General features: G+C 46.1%; 2 protein-coding genes across 4 annotated transcripts in view; both read right to left on the reverse strand.

Moving 5' to 3' along the window:
- Positions 1 to 1,989: 1,989 nt before the first annotated feature.
- foxg1a (forkhead box G1a) lies at positions 1,990 to 4,059 on the reverse strand. Its single transcript, XM_054797072.1, has one exon. It carries the CDS (start codon positions 3,887 to 3,889, stop codon positions 2,603 to 2,605), a length of 1,287 nt encoding a protein of 428 aa, XP_054653047.1. The 5' UTR covers positions 3,890 to 4,059; the 3' UTR covers positions 1,990 to 2,602.
- Positions 4,060 to 5,039: 980 nt separating this feature from the next.
- sptbn5 (spectrin, beta, non-erythrocytic 5) overlaps positions 5,040 to 21,671 on the reverse strand; it is a 37,281-nt gene continuing 20,649 nt past the window's right edge. Inside the window, exons 41-78 of one of the 3 annotated variants that reach the window (XM_054797070.1) lie at positions 17,742 to 17,921; positions 17,467 to 17,670; positions 17,250 to 17,399; positions 17,082 to 17,186; positions 16,828 to 17,013; positions 16,604 to 16,759; positions 16,337 to 16,528; positions 16,168 to 16,263; positions 15,981 to 16,102; positions 15,792 to 15,906; positions 15,558 to 15,671; positions 15,320 to 15,441; positions 15,082 to 15,244; positions 14,806 to 14,994; positions 14,628 to 14,705; positions 14,375 to 14,547; positions 14,219 to 14,309; positions 11,289 to 11,435; positions 11,089 to 11,226; positions 10,638 to 10,805; positions 10,452 to 10,540; positions 10,198 to 10,384; positions 10,049 to 10,117; positions 9,829 to 9,972; positions 9,542 to 9,738; positions 9,262 to 9,466; positions 8,991 to 9,170; positions 8,767 to 8,922; positions 7,907 to 8,124; positions 7,608 to 7,797; positions 7,352 to 7,528; positions 7,176 to 7,283; positions 6,462 to 7,076; positions 6,346 to 6,402; positions 6,202 to 6,285; positions 6,052 to 6,143; positions 5,688 to 5,926; positions 5,040 to 5,615 (exon numbers count right to left, since the gene is read on the reverse strand). In XM_054797070.1, the coding sequence (XP_054653045.1) occupies positions 5,470 to 5,615; positions 5,688 to 5,926; positions 6,052 to 6,143; positions 6,202 to 6,285; positions 6,346 to 6,402; positions 6,462 to 7,076; positions 7,176 to 7,283; positions 7,352 to 7,528; positions 7,608 to 7,797; positions 7,907 to 8,124; positions 8,767 to 8,922; positions 8,991 to 9,170; positions 9,262 to 9,466; positions 9,542 to 9,738; positions 9,829 to 9,972; positions 10,049 to 10,117; positions 10,198 to 10,384; positions 10,452 to 10,540; positions 10,638 to 10,805; positions 11,089 to 11,226; positions 11,289 to 11,435; positions 14,219 to 14,309; positions 14,375 to 14,547; positions 14,628 to 14,705; positions 14,806 to 14,994; positions 15,082 to 15,244; positions 15,320 to 15,441; positions 15,558 to 15,671; positions 15,792 to 15,906; positions 15,981 to 16,102; positions 16,168 to 16,263; positions 16,337 to 16,528; positions 16,604 to 16,759; positions 16,828 to 17,013; positions 17,082 to 17,186; positions 17,250 to 17,399; positions 17,467 to 17,670; positions 17,742 to 17,921 (6,042 nt within the window). In that variant the 3' untranslated portion in view covers positions 5,040 to 5,469. Of the gene's footprint in view, positions 5,616 to 5,687; positions 5,927 to 6,051; positions 6,144 to 6,201; positions 6,286 to 6,345; positions 6,403 to 6,461; positions 7,077 to 7,175; positions 7,284 to 7,351; positions 7,529 to 7,607; positions 7,798 to 7,906; positions 8,125 to 8,766; positions 8,923 to 8,990; positions 9,171 to 9,261; positions 9,467 to 9,541; positions 9,739 to 9,828; positions 9,973 to 10,048; positions 10,118 to 10,197; positions 10,385 to 10,451; positions 10,541 to 10,637; positions 10,806 to 11,088; positions 11,227 to 11,288; positions 11,436 to 14,218; positions 14,310 to 14,374; positions 14,548 to 14,627; positions 14,706 to 14,805; positions 14,995 to 15,081; positions 15,245 to 15,319; positions 15,442 to 15,557; positions 15,672 to 15,791; positions 15,907 to 15,980; positions 16,103 to 16,167; positions 16,264 to 16,336; positions 16,529 to 16,603; positions 16,760 to 16,827; positions 17,014 to 17,081; positions 17,187 to 17,249; positions 17,400 to 17,466; positions 17,671 to 17,741; positions 17,922 to 21,671 lie in introns of those variants that run through there. The other 2 variants (XM_054797071.1, XR_008573485.1) reach the window with 2 other exon arrangements.

Below are 21,671 nucleotides of genomic sequence, written 5' to 3' on the forward strand. Positions count from 1 at the left end.
GAATAAAAAATATTTAGAAAGAAGTACAATTTCCCTTTTTTTCCTTTTGTCTAAAAGAAACGCAAATGGAAAATGTGGAAATAGGGCAAAAAAGTTCCTTTTTGTTTTAATGAGTGAAGCGTTCAAAAGGCACCAGGAAGTAGTCGGTGCCGTTCTGAAACAACACGGACAGGGTTTAGTCCAATGACATTTCACCCCCTCCCTCCCCCCGGAAATAATAATGTTAATAATAATAATAGTAATCTGATCATACTCGCAGGTAAAAATAACATGACTACATTTTTACTGAGCTAAGAAACAAAAGAAAAAATAAATAAATATATATATATATATATATATATATATATATATACTGTATGTATTTAATTATGTTAAATATATCAATACATATCTTTCTTTATGTTGATGTTAAAAAATTGTTTGGAAGCATTTCGACACTTGGTGTAAAAATGTTTACGTTCAATTCATTTCACATTTTACCAAACAAAACACTAACTTCATCTTCGTTTTCTTATATTACCTTTTTTCAGAGCTGCTTTCATTTGACAATATTTGCTTGAGTTGAAGACATTTTTGATTGAAATTAAAACAAAAAGAGGAATGAAATTATTGAGCAAATGAATTTTATGTTTTGTTGTTGGATTTATTTTTGGAACGCTTCAGACAAGAGACATTTTTAAAATGGTGAAAATGTCCTCCGTGCGTCCTTCTGTTCAGCTGACAGGATCGGAACATCAGAACCACACATTGGGTTCGTCTGCTCGGCTTCTTCTCCGATGAGACAAACAAGCCAGAAAAATCATGGGAAATTATCTTTGTGTTCCGTAAAAAAAAACATAATTATTATAATTTTTAAATATAAATAGTAAAATTATTTGTCTGCACAACATTCTTACGAAATGACGAAAAGAATGGACAAAATGTACGTTTTTACATTCATTACAATTAAACGTCCATCACGTTTAAATTTGGATTCCGTTTTCTTATATCAGTTCAAATGAAACCTTTAAAAAATATCTTCTAATCATTATTAGACACATTTGGTCAAACGTGTTTTAAAGTCTCGATCTGTGAGGCGTACAAGTACATTTTAGACTAGTTTTCATTCATTTGTTAACCAATTGAGATAAAAAAAACTACTTTTAACATTGTAATAATGATCCTACATTAATTGTAACAGCGCTATCATCAAATGTGCAAAACATCAGACACTTTTACGAACCTCAGAGACAAATTGTAATAATAACACATTTAAATAATTTCAAATATCACAATAAAGCCTTTCAATTTGTTTTGAAATGATGTGATTACAATCTTTCAATCTTAGACACTATTTACTAATACGTTTTATATAGTTATATATATATTTATAATGCATCTATAGATATATTATAAATAGATATTATTTGCTTTATTCAGATTAAATTGATGTGATAAATAAAATAAAATGAATGTAATCAAAAGTGAGGACGTCATAAAAGTTCAATGACAATGAAATAACATGCAAGATAATAACTCATATTAACGTTTACATTTATTTTAAGGTTAGCAAAACAAGAAGAAAATAATCTTCAAAAATAAACTCTATTTGCTTTCCTTTTAAAAAGCGCAAAGAAGTGGTTGGATTTGAATTCAAACAAATGATTTTCATTTAGCTGTAACAATAAGAATCATTTTTCAAAAAAGAAAATATTTCATTAAACTCCAATGCGCGAGTAACGCTGGAGACGTCAGCATCTGGACTGGCCCTCGTTTTTCATATCTTTTCAACATCAACACACACACAAACGCACACGCGTCCCGCCAAGCAGCAAACCGGAAGCAGAAAGACACAAACCTACAAAAGAGCACGCGCACCACGTTTGTTTGTTTGTTTGTTTGTTTGTTTGTTGGAGAGAAAAAAATAACATGTCAGCGCGCGTGCGTGTTGGTGCGCGAATGCAGGGAGACAGGTGAGCGCAAAGAAAGACACAAGAATGTCTTGTTGTTAACAAGGTAAGCTAACTTTATTTCTAACACTTCAACACTTCCTGCTCTGAAAAAACACACGGAGAAGAAGAGGAGGAGGAAGAGGAGGAGGACACGTGACGTTGTAGGATCTCAAGACGACATTGAAAGACAGAGGAACAAAGTTTACAAGCATGTTGGACATTTTGTCTTCACTAAAAAGTCCAACAAGGACATTCGTGCACGTGTCACTCAGCATCAGACAGAACGTGCGCGTGCTCAGCGTTGGACACGAGCCAACCGAACCAGCAGGTCCAAACAAGTAGACATAATAATAATAAAATAATAATAACAACAATAACGTGTAAATAATCAAAATAATACTGAAAGTTAAAACGAGCTGCTCCGTGCACCTCGCTGACATGACACGCACACGCACTATGTACACACAAGTTCAAGGAGAAGAAGAAGACATTATAATAATATTAATAATAACAACAATAATAATATTATTAAAAAATAGCTGGAAACTTCCCGGATGTTTATTTTTTTCTTTCTTTCTAAACTTTATATTCTTTTGTCTTTTTTTTTACACTGAAAATGTTCAACTTACAGTTGGAACTCCTTCAGGTTCGCCGAGGTTCGTCGGGCCGTGTTAGTGTATGAGAGGGTTCGGGGTGGATGCCTGGTTCTGGTGCGTGAAATAGTCAGACAGGCCGGCGGAGAGTCCGGAGGAGAAGGCCGGCAGAGAGGCGCCCATCGGCGGCCTCAGGGAGTCACACGAACCGGCCTGTGGGGAACCGGAGGCCGGGGCCCGGGAAGGCTGCACCGAACCACCGCCGCCGCCGCCGCCGCCGCCGCTCTGCGTGCTGACGGGGGGGTGTGGGACGTGTGGGAAGAAGTAGCTGCTCTGACCGGCCAAAAGGTTGACCGAGCACGGGTTGAGGGAGTACGTGGTACCAGAACACGGCACCGACAGGCCGCAGGGCACCGCCGAGGCCGCCAGGGCCGCCGCCGTCAGGTGATGCGTGGCGTAGGGCAGGTCCCCCCCGACCAGGCGCTCCATGCTCAGTCCGTTAGGCGGCGCAAAGGACGCGTGGTTGGCGCCCACGTTGTGGCCCAGCACGGTACCGTACGACATGGGGTGGCCCGGGTAGGCCGACGACGTCCCGTTGTAGCCCATGGTGGCGCCGGGCCGCGGATGGTGCAGGGACAGGAAGGGGGACACGGGCCAGTACAGCGAACCGGCCCGTTCCATGAAGGTGAGGCCCGAAGTGAGCCGGGCGCCCCGTTTGAAAGCCAGCTTGGCTCGAGAGGTAGTGGAGCGCCGGCGGAGCTTCCCGGTGGTGCCCCCGATGAAGACGTCGTCGCTGCTGGGGTCCAGCATCCAGTAGTTGCCCTTTCCCGGGTCGTCGTAGTGTCTCGGAACCTTGACGAAGCACTTGTTGAGGCTCAGGTTGTGTCTGATGGAGTTCTGCCAGCCTTGCTTGTTCTCCCGGTAGTACGGGAAGTTCTTCATGATGAACTCGTAGATGCCGTTAAGCGTCAGCCGCTTCTCGGGACTTTGGCGGATAGCCATCATGATGAGAGCGTTGTAGGAGAACGGAGGCTTCTCGAATTTTCCGCTCTTCTTGTCGCCCTCCTTCCCGCCAGAACCGGCGTCTGCGTCTTTGCCCTCCTTCTTGTCTTCCGCCGCGTCCGCCGCCTCCGGGCCCGCCGCGTCGCTCTTCGCTTCCGCTTTGGTGTCCTGCGGCGCGGGGGGCTTGTGTTCGGCGTCCTCGCCGCCGCCGGCGGCCCGGTGTGGATTCTGGTTGTGGAGCGGGTGGCTGTGGTGGTTGTCGCTCTGTACGGCCTCCGGTATCAGGCTGTGAATGGTGAAGGACGACTTGGGGATCATTTTCAGCTCCTTGCGCTCTCCCATGTCCAACATCACCGAACTCATCCGAACTGAGCCTCCGAGCAGGACGGGAAGGGAGGAAGGAAGTAAGGAAGGGGGGATGGAAGGAAGGAAAGTGAAGATCAACAAACTATTTCATGTTCGCTTTGGGGAGAAAAAGGGAAACACACACACACACACACACGCATACACACACACACACACAAGCGCGCGTCGATAGGAGACAGATCGCAGCAATTAATTAGCAGCCCAGCAGAACCACACATTGGTTGGACCTTCTGGCTCCTCAGCCAATCACCACAAAGCCAGCAGGCGCCGAAGGCCAATCAGTGAGCGAGGGCAGACATAAGCGCATGCGCACTCACGCGTTCACTGCAAGAAGTTCCCGTTCAGATGGGTCCAAATCAGCCATGGGCCTCATGTGATCATTGTACTGACCCACCAGAACCAGAACACACACATAACAAACGTTTACGTTATTATTATTGAACAATAAAAATACTTCTGTGGGCGGAGCCTACACCATCGTATACGAGGGGGGCGGAGTCAGATCACCTATCAGAGCACAAAATGATCGACGAATAAAAGCTAGTCGTCGTTGCCTTGACAACCTCAGGCTTCCATGAGGCCTGCAGAACCAGAAGTGGATGCATTTGTTTGGCAGATTCATGGGGTCACGTGACGTCAGAGAAGGCCTTCTGTCCACCACCTGACCTTTGACCTTCTGTCCCCCTTTGTGCCACCTGAAATGTGTTTTCAGTCTTAAGGTAGAATCAGTCCATGTCTTCTTTTGGATGCCACATGACGGTTCTGATCATGTGACCTAAACATTTGAAGGCCAGCTTTCGGGACATGACCTTCTACCTCAAACAAAAAGTTCCTGTCACCTGTGACCTCAAACAAAACCACAGGAAGTGTTGCTCTCTTGTCAAAAAGTTTTAGTGTTGTAGGAGGCGGTAAAAGTTGTTTTAAAAAAAAGTTGTAATGCACGTGTTTATGACAAAGTTGTCTCCAGTGTTCTGATGGTTCTTGTCAAGTTCTAGAGCACTTTCAAAGACGTTGAAGGCGTTGTGTCCTCTTTAGACTGGTGCAAAGGCGCCACCCAGCGGTGAAAAGATGATCAGCAGATCTTTACGATTTACTTGTTGATATAAAACCTTCAGAACCTTCAAGACGCCAAACAAACATTTTGTTGTTTTAACAATCAACACATTTAATGATAATTTCTTCTACGTTTAAACACTTTTTGTCACTGTGACGTCATGGAGTATGAAAAGGATTGACCATATTTCGTCCAGTAGCAGCCAAATGGTGACATCTTGTGGTCCAAAAGTGTACAACAATTTCTCTCTCGTCCTGGAGGGCCATGTGGCGTTTCACGTCTCCAAGGCTGACAGAAACATGACGTCGTGACAATGACGTCACCACGTTATTGTTTTTGTTGTTTAATGAAGATGATTAGCTTCAAAGATTGAATAAATGAGCTCGTTACAAATGTTGTACCAGCTATTGATTGATTGGCGTGTGTGAGATGATTGATTGGGTGTCCTAAACTGTTTTTGCTTGTCAGCCAGCAGAGGGCGCCAGTACTAACGTGAAGGCAGCCATGTTGTTTCTTTTAAGGGTTACTTCTTGGCAAAGAACTTTCGGAAGACACTCATCCTGGTTTTGCTCACACTGTCATCCAGGAGCAGCTGGGCTGTGGGGGGGTTGAGGGTGTTACGGGGAGGAGCCTCTGACGGAGGCGGGTCGCAGCGCCGGAGCGGTGTGTCTGTTGTTGGATGGAAAACAGACATACTAGCATGCTAGCTTGCTAAATGACAAAAATGTTTTGACTTCTCACCTTTACTCAGGACCTCGCCACCGTCTGGGTAGCGGTGCTTGTCGTAGAACGTGTGGGGGGGTTTGGGTGGGGGCTGACTCTCCGTGGATGACTGTCTGCTCGGGCTCTCATGTCCAGCATGCCCCGAGTCATCCGAATCAGTGCTGCCAGGTCCAGAGAGAGCCTGCAGTGCCTTCAACCAAAGCTGCTGAAGATCACGTGTGGACGCTGCAAACAAATACTGAGCGCCATCATCCAGTCTGCGCGCGTACACGCACGCACACACACACACACACACACACACACACACACACACACGCACACACACGCATACATTTCATTACTGTGTGTGTGTTGTGTTGTGTCGAGGCTGTGGTGGACTCACATGACTTTGAAAGTGTTGTCCTTGATCCTGATGTGAGGGTCCTCCCTGCAGACAGCGCCCAACAAGCTGACAGGAGGCCACCTAGAGGTCCCCTGTGGAACAACAGCACACGTTCACATCTTCAGTCAGCTTCTTCTTCTCCTTCATTACCTGAGCGGCCGCCTCTTCATCCTTGAACAAGCACAGCGTGTTTCCCTCCACAACAGCAAAGACCTCCTCCCAGTGGTCCTGACCCTGCAGTGTGAGTCAGCTGGTCAGAGGCAGGACAACCAATCATAGATGGAAGCTTCTTACCTTGCTTCCGCCACGCTTCAGCTTGATCTCCAGCGTTCCCTCCAGTGAGCGTGTTGCCTAGGAAACAGAGTAGACTGTCAACAAACATGACACGTCTCAATGTCATCCAATCTGACCTCAGCTGTGGACTCCTTTTCTTCTTCTACATCTTCGTCTCCTTTTTCTTCTACGTATTCTTCTTTGTCGTCATCTTCTTGTGGCTGCGGAGGTGACTGAGGAAGCTCCGCCCCTGCAGAAGGAATGTTACGTGATGCAGGATCTATCTTGGCGGCAGAACCCAGCAGGTCAGGAAGTTGGCTGCTGGCTGGTTGCGTGTGGTCCAGGTGTTGGCTTGTCGTTGGTGGATGGCAGTCCACCTGCTGGTTTGGAGGAGACATGGTGGGCTTTGGAGGCAAAGGAGGTTTGACTTTAGAGGAGCTGGAGCGAGGCAGTCCAGGATGTGACATGGTGGAGGTTTTGGCAGCCATGTTTGCTGTTCTGCTTCTTCCTGGCGCTCCAACATAACTGCAGTACTCCTCTTCCTTCTCCTCCTCCTCCTCCATCTCCGCGTGAGATCTCCTGCTGCTGGAGCAGTCAGGGAGGAGTCTGGTCCAGCGTTCTTCACGTGTCTGTGGGTCGCTGTTTGGACTTTTAAGATCTGATGCCTTACGGAGGGATGAAACTCTGGTAGGAGGTCTTTTCTGGATGAGCTCCTTCTCCTGCTTTCCTTGGAGAGCGAGCCTCCTCTCTCTCTGGAGAACAGTGGATGGAAAGATGAAAACAGGTGGAGGAGGAGCCTCAAGTAGACATTGATCAGTGCTCCTCAACACTTGATGATGTGAGGAACTAACCTGGGTGGACCTCTTGTGGAGGGCGTCAAAACGCTCACTCTGAGCCTGGATCATTGCCTCCATGTCCTCCTGCCTCTTCAGGAGATCCACAACATCTGATAGGGAATCCTGGAGGAACAGGAGAAGACCTTATAAGGACAAGAAAGAGAGGGTGGTCACCATGTTTGAAGACTCACCCCATAATGGTGGTCTGTCAGCGTCTCCTCGTAGGTGCTAAGCCACCGCTCGGCTTGCTCCAGCTCCTTCTGCAAGAGCTCCACCTCCAGCTTCTCCTCATACAGCTGCCAGGTCTCCTCCCAGGTCTCCTCCACACGATGCTCCAGCTCCTCCAGCTCACAAACACGCCCCTCGACCTTGGGGAAAGGAGCCACAGGTTGTGTGAGAAGATGTGACAGCACAGGGACAAAGAAGCTCGCTAGTGCTGATGCTGACCTCTTTGGCCATGAAGTTTCTGTCTTCCAGGAGGCGCCAACCATCACGTTTCACCTCCTGACACCTGATAACCAGTCTCTCCATCTGGACTTTGTACTCTTTGTGTCTCTTAATTAACTCCTCCAGGTCATTTCCCTCTCCAGCTTGTCCCTCCCCCTTCACCAGCACCAACATCTCCCGCAGCCATGTCCTGACACACACACACACACACACACACACACGCACACGCACACACACACACACACTTTCAGCAGCTTCTAGGAGATGTGGAATGTTCTGTCACAAAGAAGAGGACCTACATGAGCTCGGTCCAGACGGATAAGTATTTCTGGACATCCTCCACCTGGCCCAGCATGGCATGGCGCTGGCTCGCCTTTTCCTGGATGGCGGTCCAGTAGGACTGCAGCTCATCAAGCCTGCGAGTTATGGCCACTCGGGCCTGAGGATGACGAGTGCTCAGAGTCCGACTCTCCTCTCTGGTCCGGGTCACCTCGGCAGAAATCAGCATCAGGTCTCTCTGAAGGACAGAGCAAGGACACGATGTATCACTGAAAACTGTTCCTCATCCAAAACATCTTGACTTCGAAACAACAAACATTAGCATGCTAACGACCTTAGACAACATTATCTATGTTAACATGGTAGCATGAAGGGTGCCTTAGATAACACTGTCCATGTTAGCATGAAGGCTACCTTAGATGACTGCCCATGTTAGCATGACAGGTGCCTTATGTAACACTGGCCATAGTCCAATTAGGTTAATTTAGTCTATCATTCATACATTCTAAACAGTTCTTTATTACAGACCAGAGTTGGCAAGTTTTTCATACCTTACAGTTTCAACTGCTCACTTGCAGTCTAACACTGTCCATGTCAACATGTTAGCATGAAGGTGAAGGGTGCCTTAGATAAAACATTGCCCATGTTAGCATGAAGGGTGTCTTACTGTATGCAACGTTGTCCATAGCTATATGTTAGCATGAAGGCTGCCTTATGTAACTGTCCATCTACTGTACATGGTAGCATGTTAGCATGAAGGGTGCTTTTGATAACATGGCCCATGTTAGCATGAAGGGTGTCTTACGTGACATTGTCCATGTTATCATGTTAGCAGGGTGCTTGATAAACTACAATGTTAGCGTCTTTAGCCTTGTTTAACCTCGAGCGCCTCGTGTTGCTGCAGCCGCGTGTGGACGCCGTGCAGGTCCTGCTCCTGCTCATCCGAGTCCAGTACGGCTTCCTTCTCGGCCATCCAGCTCTGCAGCTCATCCAAGTCGTGATGAAACTGGTGAATGTCTCTGGCTGACTGTAAGTTCTGGGCGAATGGGACATCTTTCATCAGCGCTGTCCACTGCCGTCACTAAGAAGGTAACCAGGTAGTACCTGTTCTCTGGTTTTGATGGCACCATCAAGGTCGTCCCACAGCTGACGAAGGGCCTCGTCCCTCCTGCGGGCCTGGCTGTCCTGCTGCAGTCCTCGACCGAGCTGCTGCACAGAGGTCAAGCGACTGCGACCCAGACCGGAGACTTCTGACACCAGAACCTCCAGCTTCTTCTGTAGAACCTGCACTTGGTGGAAAGACATGAGGCCAAATAGAAACACACACGAGCACCATTGTGTCTTTAGCAGTGATGATCCCAAATGGTATGTGCACCTCCACGTCCTCCAGGTCTTGTCCACAGTCCTCTGAGTCCACCAACGCCTTCCTGGTGCGCAGCCACGTTTGGAGTTCTCTGGCCTCTCTGTCAAACACAAACAGACGCAGCTGGTCCTCCAGAGCGCCGCGTCGAGACACACAAAGTCGTCCAATTGTGTCAAAGAGCTCGGACACAGATGGCAGAGACTCACTGACCATGTGGCTGACAGGACAGGAAGATACAATGTTAGGGAAGGACATGAGGACATGTCAAGACATTGAGTGACATGTGGCTGACCTGTTGGGATGTCCAAGGTGTTGCAGGGAGTCTCCTCTGTCCTGCAGGCGGTCCAAAGTCCTCCTGTGGTTGTCCAGCTCCACATCCACAGAGTCCAGCCTCCTCAGCAGGCCTTCTGTGGCCTCCTGGCTCCGCCCACAGTCGTTAGACTCTAGCATCCCTTGCTGCTCATCTAGCCACAGCTGCAGCTCGCACAGCTGTGCACATGAGTAGTGATTTGTTGAGGAAAGCTTGTCAGGCATGTTGTGTCTTTTCTTTCTCGCTTTTGGGACATTTTGCAATGTCACCTCTGCAAGGAAGGAATGGATGCTGAGCGCCTCCTGGAGGAGCTTCCCCTTCGTTTCTGCCTCTATCTTCACCTCCTCGTGGACACGATTGAGCTCGTCCAGACGCTCCTGGATGTCATGTGATGCAAAGTGGCGACCTCTGACCTGTTGGCGATGCATGAGCAAAGACGTGAAGGGCACGGTCCTCATGTGGATCCATGAAAATGACAAGGCTCCTCACCAAGCTATGCCCCGTCTCCACAACTGCTTGGATCAATGGGGCGCGGCTGGAAAGCTCCTGCACTGCCACCTGGAAAACATTATGTGGCTGTGAAGAGATGGAACCTGAGACAAAGACCAATCCTTCTTAGTGACCATTGACCTTCTTACCTGGTGTTTGTGGAGGAGTTGCTGGGAGCTGCTCAGAGAGCCTCCACATTCTGCCGACGAGACAGAGGTCAGTCGTTGTCTGAGCCAGTCCAGTTCCTCCTCCTGGTCTCTGGTGAACTGGAACAGGACCTGCCAGGCCTCCAGGGTCTCCCTGCGACTCTGCAGGGGCTGCGACAGGCTGTTGTACCTGCATGAGGCCGCACGACTTATCCAACAAGTCCATGCACAGAAAGGATGTGAGAGATGTGTCCCACCTGTGGATGATGTTGGACACTCGGTTCTGGAGCTCCTGTGCCCGGAAGTTTCCCTCTGAGTGGAAGTTCTCCACCATCTCTACCAAATTCTGTAGACAGACAGAAGTTTAACTTTATTTATTACTTATATCTATTTATATCATTGTTGTCTAAAGTACAAGTTGTACATCGTGAGTAACACAACACCTGCAATCTGTCTCGCAGTCCGTCCACCTCGTCCTCCAGACCCTGTAGAGTCTTCAGCAGTGTCTTGACTGAAGGCAGGTCATTCCCACAGTCCTCATTGGCCACAACCCTCTCTACTGAGTCCACCCACTCGTCCATGTCATCCAGAGAGCGCTGGAACTGCAGCGCCTGAAAAGGAGCATTTTGGTGCGTGGTCCAGATGTCCAGCAGATTGAGTTTTTGAAGATCTATGTGATCTATATGTGAGGTTGTCCACATGAGGTTGAATGCAAAAAGGTGAATTCAAACAATGATTTCAGCAACATCATTTTTTTGTAATTAATTAATGATGCACTTTCTAAGGGTCCTATCTTGATCCTTTAGTGTTTCTAGCCAAGTGAAGCTTCTAGAAACAGTTTCCATGATCAGATATAACATTTGTCCTTACGGAGATTGTTATAAGCTTAAGTACCCGATAGGCCTCCTGTAACCGATTCTTCTTCTCCTCACAGCTCCTCATCAGAGCGGCCCAGCCCTCCGTGAGCTCCTTGAGACGAGGTTGCACCTTGGCCTCAACAGTTCCACCATCAGATAGCAGCTTGGCAGCTTCCTGCAGGCAGATGCGTCATCAACACACATCCTCTTGCTCTCACCGTGACACAGCGTGCACACCTTGGTGAGAGTGTCCACCCGGTAGCGGTTAGCCAGGATCTCAGCTTCCAAACTTTGATGTTTCAACACTTTGGCCTGAAGGTTGCTTGCTTCTCTCCAGCTCTCGTCTGATGCCACAGCCTGACGCTCGTTCAACCACACGCACACCTGGCAACACACAGACATAGACCACAGTCCAGTAAAATCCAGTTGAGTCTGGCCAAGTCCAATGGAGTCTATAAGAGTCGTCAAGTCCAGTCGAGTCCATTATAGCTTAAAACACTACTCGGGGTGCAACAGTTAAAGGTAACCCATGGTATGGTCCGTGCTTCGGAGTTTGGTCTACAGATTCGGTCACGTTTCGGTATGTTTTTTGTGCGTAAAGGGAAAAACTTTTTTTCTCCCCAAATTCCCTCTTTTCTCTTTATTTATTGTTATTGTTAAATAATTAAAATAATAAAATGAAGCATGAAAATGCAATTGCAATCGACTGTCAGGTAATTCTCCAATAAATACAATTCTCAAATAGAAAATACAAATATTGATATAGCATACAGAAAAATTGAAGGATTTGGGGACCATTTTGATGTGTACAGAAAATATGCAAAAAGCAATCCAATGTAGGTCAGTATAGTGTACTATCCGCTACATAAGCTGCGTTCGCTGTGCGTTCACCACACAGTTTGCTGTGGTTCACTGAAATTATGCGTGCCACCAATTCTGAACATTTCAAATGCAGCCCCGCACAGACTACACATACTTCACATCTGTTTCAACCAATGTACTCATTAGCACGCAAAATTGGGTACCACTGCAGGGAAAAAATGTCTTAGGAGTTGGAACAGGGTGATGATTAATTCATTTTTAACAAAGTTCCTTACTTGAAATACAGCATTAACAGCTGCAGCGTGCAGAACCGTTCTCATCTCGACTGAACAATGGCAGCATGCTGCTTTCATCTTATGAACTCGTCTTTGTACAGTTACAGAGGTGATGTGAAACGGGTGCACCTCAACGACAGGGCGAGGAGGTGGGGGGCCTGGTGGGCACGTAGCTGAGGAGATCTGCCGGGCCCGAATCACCCGCCCCTCTGCATCAGCGATGTGCGGGTCCGCGTGGCTGTTGTCGCCTATACTCTGCAATAAAAACTCTGTGGCCAAATGCTTTACCTTTTTGTCTGCTTTTAGGCACAGCTTCATTTGAAATATGTACAGTTTGGGAAATGGGACATTATGTCATGGGGAGGGCTATTCGCCAGACTCGACAAGCACGCATACACCCAGTGCAAAATGTATTGCAAAACCGCCGGTCCATAAGGGCAGAGCAGAGCGAACGCATCCCTAATGTTCAAGGGATACGTGAATAACAGTGACATGTAGATGTGCAAAAAACTGATATGACAACATAAAATAAATATTAAACTTTGTCCATTGAACTGTACTATAAATGTATTTTCCGAATGATTTCAATCACTTTCTAAATTTTTCTTAAGGGAAAAAAAAAATCGCTGAATTTGCACATTTCCTCATCAAATACAGGGCAGAATCCTGAGGCTGCCTCGAGCGTCTATTCTCAACATTCTACAACTTTCTACGGCCTACGTAATGTCTTATCTGTGTAATTATTTTTGCGGTCAATGAAATACATAGGAATGCCATACATGGAGGCGCTTACAGTCATCCTGAAGGGGTGTAGGCATGCGTGAGCTAAAAGGTTCTTGTCACTGCCGTTCTTCCATTGAGAGAAAAAACAGCATTTTTATGCTCTCTGGAATGAATGAATAAATTTGACTCCCAAGATGGAGGATTATATAGCCAAGCTTACCAGGAGGGGATCAGACTTTGACAACAAAGTATCGGAGCTTTTTCTGGAGAAAGATAGGACAGGGAAACACCATATGCAGATAAAACAATGTGAATAAGAAGTATTAAAAAATGATTTTGAAACGTTTTGGGGGTTTTTTAACGAAATTGAATTATTCTCTTCTTTTTTCCCGTTATCCTCGTTATGAGCAACCCGTATTAATACAGGTTGCTAGTCCATTAGAGTTTGGTCTAGTCCAGTAGAGTCCATTCGAGCCTGGTCAAGTCCAGTAGAGCAGGGGTTCCAACCACCGGGCCGTGGGGAAACTCTCAACCGCAATTATCAAAAAAAAAAAAAAACACTTAAAAAAAAATCAAGTTGTAAATAACTACATCAAATTGTATAGAAATGCATATCATTTTTGGAAATATGATCCATTATTTACTCACAAAATAACAAAGTTTTTAACCACAGTTTTTGCATGTTTATGTTTTGTTTCATTTTGTTTTCATGGGGAGTGGCGACTTATCCGCCTTTGTTCGATGGTCCTTGAATGCACCATATTTTTGTCCGTGTGCTAACTTTCTCCCACGCTGCACAGATAGACTACTACTGTATTTTTACCATTTTTCTTTCACCTCATATTTGGTCTCAAATGCTGATACTATGTGGGAATGCATAAAGGTAAGATTTGATTACGTTATTGAGTACTAATGTGCACATTTGTTCGTTGCACAACCTCAGGTAGCACACTGCCTGTTACCAAACACGTCAAACAGCAACGTTATAATCTTCTCGCCGAAAAACTCGTACTGGTGGATGGTGGGTCTGTATTCATTTTGTGCTTTTAAATCGATGTTGTCCTTGTCTTAGTTTTACAATATAAGAAAAGGCTGAGGACCACTGCAGTAGAGTCTGGTCAAGTCCAATAGAGTCAATTAGAGTCCTCATCAAGACCAGTAGAGTCCATTAGAGTCTGGTCAAGCCCAGTTGAGTCTGGTCAAGTCCCATAGAGTGCATTGGAGTCTGGTCAAATCTGGTTAAATCAGAGTCCATTAGAGTCTGGTCAAGTCTGGTGAAATCTAATCCAATAGAGTCCGGCAGAGTCCATTAGAATCTGGTCAAATCCAGTAGCATCCAGTAGCCACCTGGTAGCTGTTAGACAGGAAGTGCTGTAGCTGCAGTGATTGTTCCAGATCTTCTTGACGAGACTTGGTCTGCTGCTGGAGCTGACTCCGCCTAAAGCCAGACGGACAGGCGTGAGCAGGGCCTGATGGACCACCTGATGTCAACTTCAGCGTTACCTAGCAAAGAGTGCATTGGCCTTTGCTCTGATGTTGTCAGAATCAAAGTGCTTCTGCTGGATCATCTTTTGTGCCAGTTTCTCCACTTGGTCCACTTGGTCTAGCTGGGCATCCAGAGTCTCCTCAAACTGAACCTGCTTCCTCTGCAGGGTCTCCACCTCAGCCACCGAGTTCTACAAAGATATCAAAACTTTTGCATGAAGACCTTGAAGGTGGCACCTCAACTGTGGTTAGGAGGCACGGTCAGTGGTACCCCAAGATCCCGATTGGCCAGAACAGCTTCCTTGTTAGTGATCCAACTCTCACATTGCTCCACCGAGGTGAGGAAGACCTGCAGAGACCTCTAATGAGTCAGTCCAAAACTCTGAAGGATCTACTTGGATCCTGTTACTGATCCAGAAAATGTTTGAACTGTTTCACTTGAGACTGACCTGCAGCGAGCGCGCCTGCTCCAGCATTGTGCTGTGGTTCTGCCAGGCTAGGTCCAATCCATCTTTGGCATCTCTCAACTGGTTCAGAGCCTTCTGAATCTCCGCCTTCGAGCTGTGACCAGACTGGATCAGACTGAGCCCAAAGTCTCGGACAGATTTGACACGCTCAGTCCGAGTGTCAATCTCTGTCTGCACACAGAAACGTAAAAAGTCCAGTTCAACAAAATCAATAATGAATGTTGCTAAAGAGAAGGACTCGGACTGAACTTTCCTTACCTTCCGGTCCTGGTGCTCCACAATGAGGCGGTCAGCCTCTGCTCTGGTCTTAGGGAGACCTTTCTCAGAAAGCTCACTGCTTTGTTTGAGGGTCCAGTCCAGCAGGAGGCGCTGATTTGCCTTGAAGAGCTGCAGCTGATGAGCCTCCTGAAGCTTCGTCTTCCTAAAAGCAGAGCATTTACTAAGCCCTGCTACGATCCAGACCATTGACTTGACACAGGGTCCAAAACCATCTCACCTGTGGTTCACCTCCTTGGTGAGAGTTTTTAGAGTCTTATGAAGCTCCTCCTGTTTGTCTTCCAGCTTCTTGCTCATCACAGACTGAAGCTTCAAGTGATGGTGGACATCTTTGTCCAGAACCTGGAAGGAGGACACATTTACATCTTCTTCTCAAGTCCTGTAAACATGTTAGGTTGATGATATTTACATTTCATTACAATGACGCGTAACGTGCTTCAAAGATCTGCCCCTCTAACCTTTGATCTCTCCTCGATGACCTTGGTCTCCCTCTCCGTCTCTTCATGTCGCCTGATCAAGTTCTCCACACTCTCCACGTCCACACCACAGTCCTGGTCGAGCAGAGGCATCATCTGCAGGGATAGTGGCCAATGGTGACATGACATGAAGATGGTATGACGACGGCATGAAGACGATGTGAAAATATAATGAGGATGACATGAAGATGACAGGTGACTTGGTTGACAACAGACCTTTTCATTGGCTCGATCTCTGGCCTCCTCCAGCTCTCTGATGAGCGCATGGACCACCAGTGCCCCCTCCAACTTCTTCTTGTATGCATTGAGATCCACATGGAACTTAGTCCATCTGAAGGCGATGATGGGTGGGACATGTGGCATTTGAGTGACAGCCCACTGGTACACACAGGTGAGAGGCACTACCTGTCGTTCAGTTGGTGTCTCCTCTGTCTGACGGTGTGAAGCTCGTTAGCACTCTGTCTGTTCTCCAGTCGGGCAGCAAGCCGGTCAATGGCAGTGATGTGAGCATCATCCACTGTCACACCCTGCAAATCAAGCATGCGCTCTCCATCATCATCATCACCAGTGGGATGTTCAAGAGCTTCCTCACCCCGCCTCCTTTTCCTCGGAACTCGCTGAGTTTCTTCAAAAGCTCGAGTCCATGTTCATAGTCCTTCCCCACGTCTCCCACGTTGACCATCACTTCCTGATGGATGACATGCTGATAACACGCTCAACACCCCACCCCTCATCCCACTACCACCGCGTGTGTCTCCCACCTTCTGTCGAATCCAGGCCTCCACCTCTTCCACCTTCTGCAGGAACTCCAGGAAGTTTCTGCTGTCTTCCAGAAGTTTCCCTCGCATGGCCACGGCTGTCTTCAGCTCCTCCCAGTGGCGCTCCAGAGCTTGAGTGCTCCTCCTGGCCTCCTTGGACCTTGGGTGGTGAAGGGAGACCAGTTCTGCGCCAGCCTGGAGGCACACCAGATGAAGATCTTCACTCCCCTCCATCAGCTGACATGAGGCAGTGTCAAAAGGTGGTCTCACCTGCCGTACGCCGCTGATGACCTCACCGTGTGCCAGGATCTCGGCCTCAAACACCTGATGCTTCTGTAGTAGCTTCATCTTGGTCTGCAGGTTGCTGAGGTCGGCTTTTCCGTCGTCAGACAGTTTGAGCATGCGCTCACTCACCCACGCCTCCGCCTGGAAGACGAGAAAAAAAAGACTAAACGAACAACTTCCCTGGGGAGTCTCTCTGGTGTTCTCGTTACCTCAGCAACATCTCTGTTGAAGATACAGAGCAACCAGGAAAGTTGTAGCTCCTCCCTGCGTTTGACAGACAGCTCTTTGATCCTTTCACGCCGCTGCAGGAGGCTTTTCAGTCTGCTTTGGACACAGCCACTTTTCTCTCTGCTGAGCTTCTTCAGTCGACCAGCTAGGTCCTTCAGCGACGAAAGCTGAGGGAGGTCAAAGGTTATACTGATGCACGTTTGACAAATGACATCACCAACATGTTGGAGCCAACCTTGTCCTCCTGTGACGTGAGCAGCTTCTCAAAAGCTTCATGATGTTTGATCAAACCTTCTGTCTCGTCCACTGTGTTACCCAGAGTGCCATTCTTCAACAGGACCTGAGGCGACAAAGCAAAGTTGGACCACAAACAGTCCTTGCGGGTCTTGAAAGTTCTCTATACCTCCTGTGAGCCGCATGTCTTGTCCATGCTGCTGACGTCTCTGTAGAAGACCTGCTCCAGGTGGACATTCTCCAACCAGCCTTGTTTTTGGTTCCACTTCTCCTCCAGCTTCTCTCGTTCGGCCTGTAAGGCGTCCATCTTCTCCAGTAACTGCAGGGAGTGCCACACAGTGAGGCTGCATTAGAACACTACATGGCAGCTATAAACCCTCCCATACCTCCTTCCTGTTGCTTCTGTCCTGCCGCTGTAGCTCCTCCCCCATGTCCATGGCCTGCTGGTACACTTCCTGTCTAGCTTCCATCTCCGCCCACAGCTGCTGGTGCTGAGATAGCTGGAGGTCAGCCATCACCACATCGCTGATGCTCTCTTCAGCGGCCATGGAGACAATAACCTGACTGCACCACAGCAGGTAGTCCTGCGCCTGGAGGGCCACCAGTGACATGGTTACCATCTTCATAAACAAGTCATCCTCATCATCCTGCTCCTTCTCACCGTGTTAAGAAACAAGTATCTCTGGCATGCTAGTTTTAGCTCGACCTCCCTCTGCTCAGTGTGGAAACGTAGCTCCTCCCACTGCTCAACCACTTCGTGTTGCACTTCCTGTAAGCGGCGCTTCAGCTGCGGCGAGCAGAGGTCCAGGATGCTGTCAACAGCATCCAGTTGCTCCTGAAGCTGAAAGCAGGAATCAATCAGCAGCAAAGGAAATATAAAACTTATGACCAAAAGGAACACAAACCCAAGATATATCAAAAAAATTAAACTAAAATAAATGACATATTATTAGATGTAGACAAAAAAAGAACTATTACTTAAAACAGAGCTACTATGAAGTGGGTCCAAAAGCCATGAAGTTATTGGCAAAATGTATGCGAAAGCAACAAACAATAAGCAACATACGGTGGTGCCCCCTTCCCGATTTCTTATTTTTTTGCATGTTTGTCACACTTAAATGTTTCCAATCATCAAATTAATTTAAATATTAGTCAATGACAGCACAACTGAACACAATATTCAAAATGTTTTTAAATGAAAATGTATTATTAAGGGAGAAAAAAAAATCCAAACCTACATGGCCCTGTGTGAAAAAGTGATTGCTCCCACTGTTAAAGCATAACTGAGATTAATTGAGATCTATCAGTCTGGAAAAGGTTATACAGCCATTTCTGAAGCTTTGGGACTCCGGCGAACCACAGCAAAAGCCATTTACCACAAATAGCAAAACCATGGAACAGGATTGGCCGCCCAATCAAAATGACCCCAAGAGTGCGTCAACGACTCATCCAAGAGGTCACAAAAGACCCCACAACAACATCCAAAGAACTCACAGAACAAAACAGAACAACTCACTTGCCTCAGTTAAGATCAGTGTTCATGATTCCACCATAAGAAAGAAAACGGGCAAAAATGGCCTGCATGGCAGAGTTCCAAGACGAAAACCACTGCTGAACAAAAAGAACATTAAGGCTCATCTCAATAATCAATTTTGCCTGAAAACACATTGACGATCCCCAAGACGTTTGGGAAAATACTCTGTGGTCTGACGAGACAAAAGTTAAACTTTTAGAAGGTATGTGTCCCATTACATCTGGTATAAAAGTAAAGCCGCATTTCAGAAAAAGAACATCATACCAACAGTAAAATATGGTGGTGGTAGTGTGATGGTCTGGGGCTGTTTTGCTGCTTCAGGACCTGAAAGACTTGCTGTGATAAATGGAACCATGAATGCTGTCTCCCAAAAAATGGGGAAATGTCCGGCCATCTGTTCGTGACCTCAAGATGAAACCAACTTGGGTTCTGCAGCAGGACCATGATCCAAAACACACCAGCAAGTCGACCTCTGAATGGCTGAAGAAAAACAAAATGAAGACTTTGGAGTGGCCCAGTCAAAGTCCTGACCTGAATCCTATTGAGATGCTGTGGCATGACCTTAAAACGGTGGTGCATGCTCGAAAACCCTCCAATGTGGCTGAATTACAATTCTGGCACAAAGAGGCCAGAGTTCCTTCAGAGTGCTTTAAAATACTCTGCAAGTTATGGCAAACACTTCATTGCAGTTGTTGCTGCTCAGGGTGGCCCAACCAGTTATTCGTTTAGGAGGCAATCGCTTTTTCACACAGGGTCATGTAGGTTTGGATGTTTTTCTCCCTTAATAATAAAAAGTTTGATTTAAAAACTGCATTTTGTGTTCAGTTATGTTGTCATTGACTATATTTAAATTAGTTTGATGATCTGAAAGAATTAAGTGTGACAAACATGCAAAAAAATAAGAAATCAGGAAGGGGGCAAACACATTTTCACACCACGGTAAATAAAATCAAAGAACCCTTATTCTGAGGAGATTATATCCAATCCAGAAACTATAGAAAATTGTTTCCAAAAGGTACTACCAAGAGCTAGGTATATATGCAACCTCTATCAGCAAACAAATAGGAGTTTCTGGAGTTGCTAGACCTACCCTCAATGGAAAATAGAAAAACCACAAACTTACGGCTGACATTACAATAAAGTAGGTGAAAGAAGCAATAAACGCTTTAAAAGACAATAAGTCACCGAGTAGTGATTGGTTTCCGGCAAAGTAGTATAAGATGTTTATATAGGAGCTATCCCCACTGCTCCTTTCTTCTTTCAAGTGGACTCCTGAAAACAATAAAATACCTCCATCCTGGGCCGAGGCAATCATTACAGTCATACCAAATCAGGGAAAAGATAAACAGCACTGTACTAGCTATAGGCCAATATCGCTATTAAATGTAGACTATAAAATATGTACAATAATTTTGAAAAGACTGAACTGGTGGTGTGTGTCAGAATTGATAGACGAAGATCAAGCAGGATTCATAAGAGGGCGCCAGAAGCAAGATAATATCAGGAGAGTGTTACATATTGTGGAACAAGCAAGAAAAGACAGAAAGAGCACTGTATTTGTGTTGACGTTGAAAAGGCTTTCGACTGTGTTAATTTGACTATTCAGAGTACTAGAACAATTTAGATTCAATATTAAATCAATGAAGTGTACTATCTGCAGCCAACTGTAAGAATAAAAATTAATGGCAGACTGTCAGATAAAATTTACATTACAGAGATCAACAAGGTAAGGATGCTGCCGATCACACCCACTTTATTCCAATCTGTGATGAGCACAGAAGTCCAATGACAACGCACCGCTTGAGTTCAGACTAGGGGGTCGTTCCTCCCAATCACGCAGAAAAGAGATGGACAGTTTGGAAAATACCCATGTACAAAGAGATTAAAAACCAAATGGACGAAATTATAAGGCTCACACACTGAAATTCAGGTTTTACATACTAAAAAAACATAAAATGTGAGAAGGGACCACACTATTAAAGTGGATAGCATATGATAGCAGTTTTAAACCAACCAAATATGATAAAGGATTCAAACGGTGGATAACCAAGGAAATCACTATTGTTGAAGGACGGGCACCTGGAGAGGTTCCAAAACGTAAAAGAGAAATACAAAATTATCTTGAAAGCATATTAAAAAAAAAAAAAAAATGGAATTACATCTGAACTATAAAACACTGATATCTAATACACACTCAAATCTATAAATAAACAGTTAAACTTGTCTATAGCGGCCACTAGAGGGAGTCTGCAAAAGTGGCCGCTATAGACAGGTGGCCTCTATAGACAGGTTGGCGTCCAGTTTGAAATGTTGACCAGTAGAGGAAAAAAAAAGGAAAAAAAGGGAAAAAATAATAATGTTGACCAGTAGAGGGCACTGTGGGACTGCGGATAAAAGTTGTACAGCACTACTGGTTCTTATTCTTTTTCTTGTGTTTTCTTTCTTTTCTTGGGAGAACGAACAGAATAAGAATTTCATTGCTTAGTATAACTGTCCGTTTTACTATGCATATGACAATAAAAGTCTTGAATCTTGAATCTACTAGGCTTGTTATTATCCACAACGCACAGAACAAAGCTGTGCTAGTAATGTCTTATGCTTGTTTTTAATATTTTACTTTTTATACGACAGAGTGTCATTACAGCTTTAGTTCATCAGGAAGTGACTGGAAGTGACGGTGGGCGTCCCGAGCAGGAGAGCTAGGCTCAGTGCTAACTGTAAGTTTCGAGAGAGTTGGGAAGTGTGTTTATGTTGGCCTGGATGTAAAGTCCTGCAGTGTTCTCCGCTGTTAATAAAGCCATTAAAGTGCATCGGCGACGTGAGTCTCTCCTTCCCCACAACAAGCGGCATTACAGTATTGACCAGTGCACATTGTCTCACACCAGGAAATAAACGGTGTCACTTGTTACAGGCATTGCCTGGACAGCTATGTGGTGGGGCTTGTTTAACCTTTGCCTTGTGGGCAAGCAGGAAGGAGACACGAGACGAGACGTGTGTGTGTGTGTGTGTGTGTGTGTGTGTGTGTGTATGTGTGTGTGTGTGTGTGTGTGTGTTCTG

This window comes from Dunckerocampus dactyliophorus, chromosome 13 (assembly GCF_027744805.1).
Source record: "Dunckerocampus dactyliophorus isolate RoL2022-P2 chromosome 13, RoL_Ddac_1.1, whole genome shotgun sequence".
Classification (NCBI taxonomy): domain Eukaryota; kingdom Metazoa; phylum Chordata; class Actinopteri; order Syngnathiformes; family Syngnathidae; genus Dunckerocampus; species Dunckerocampus dactyliophorus.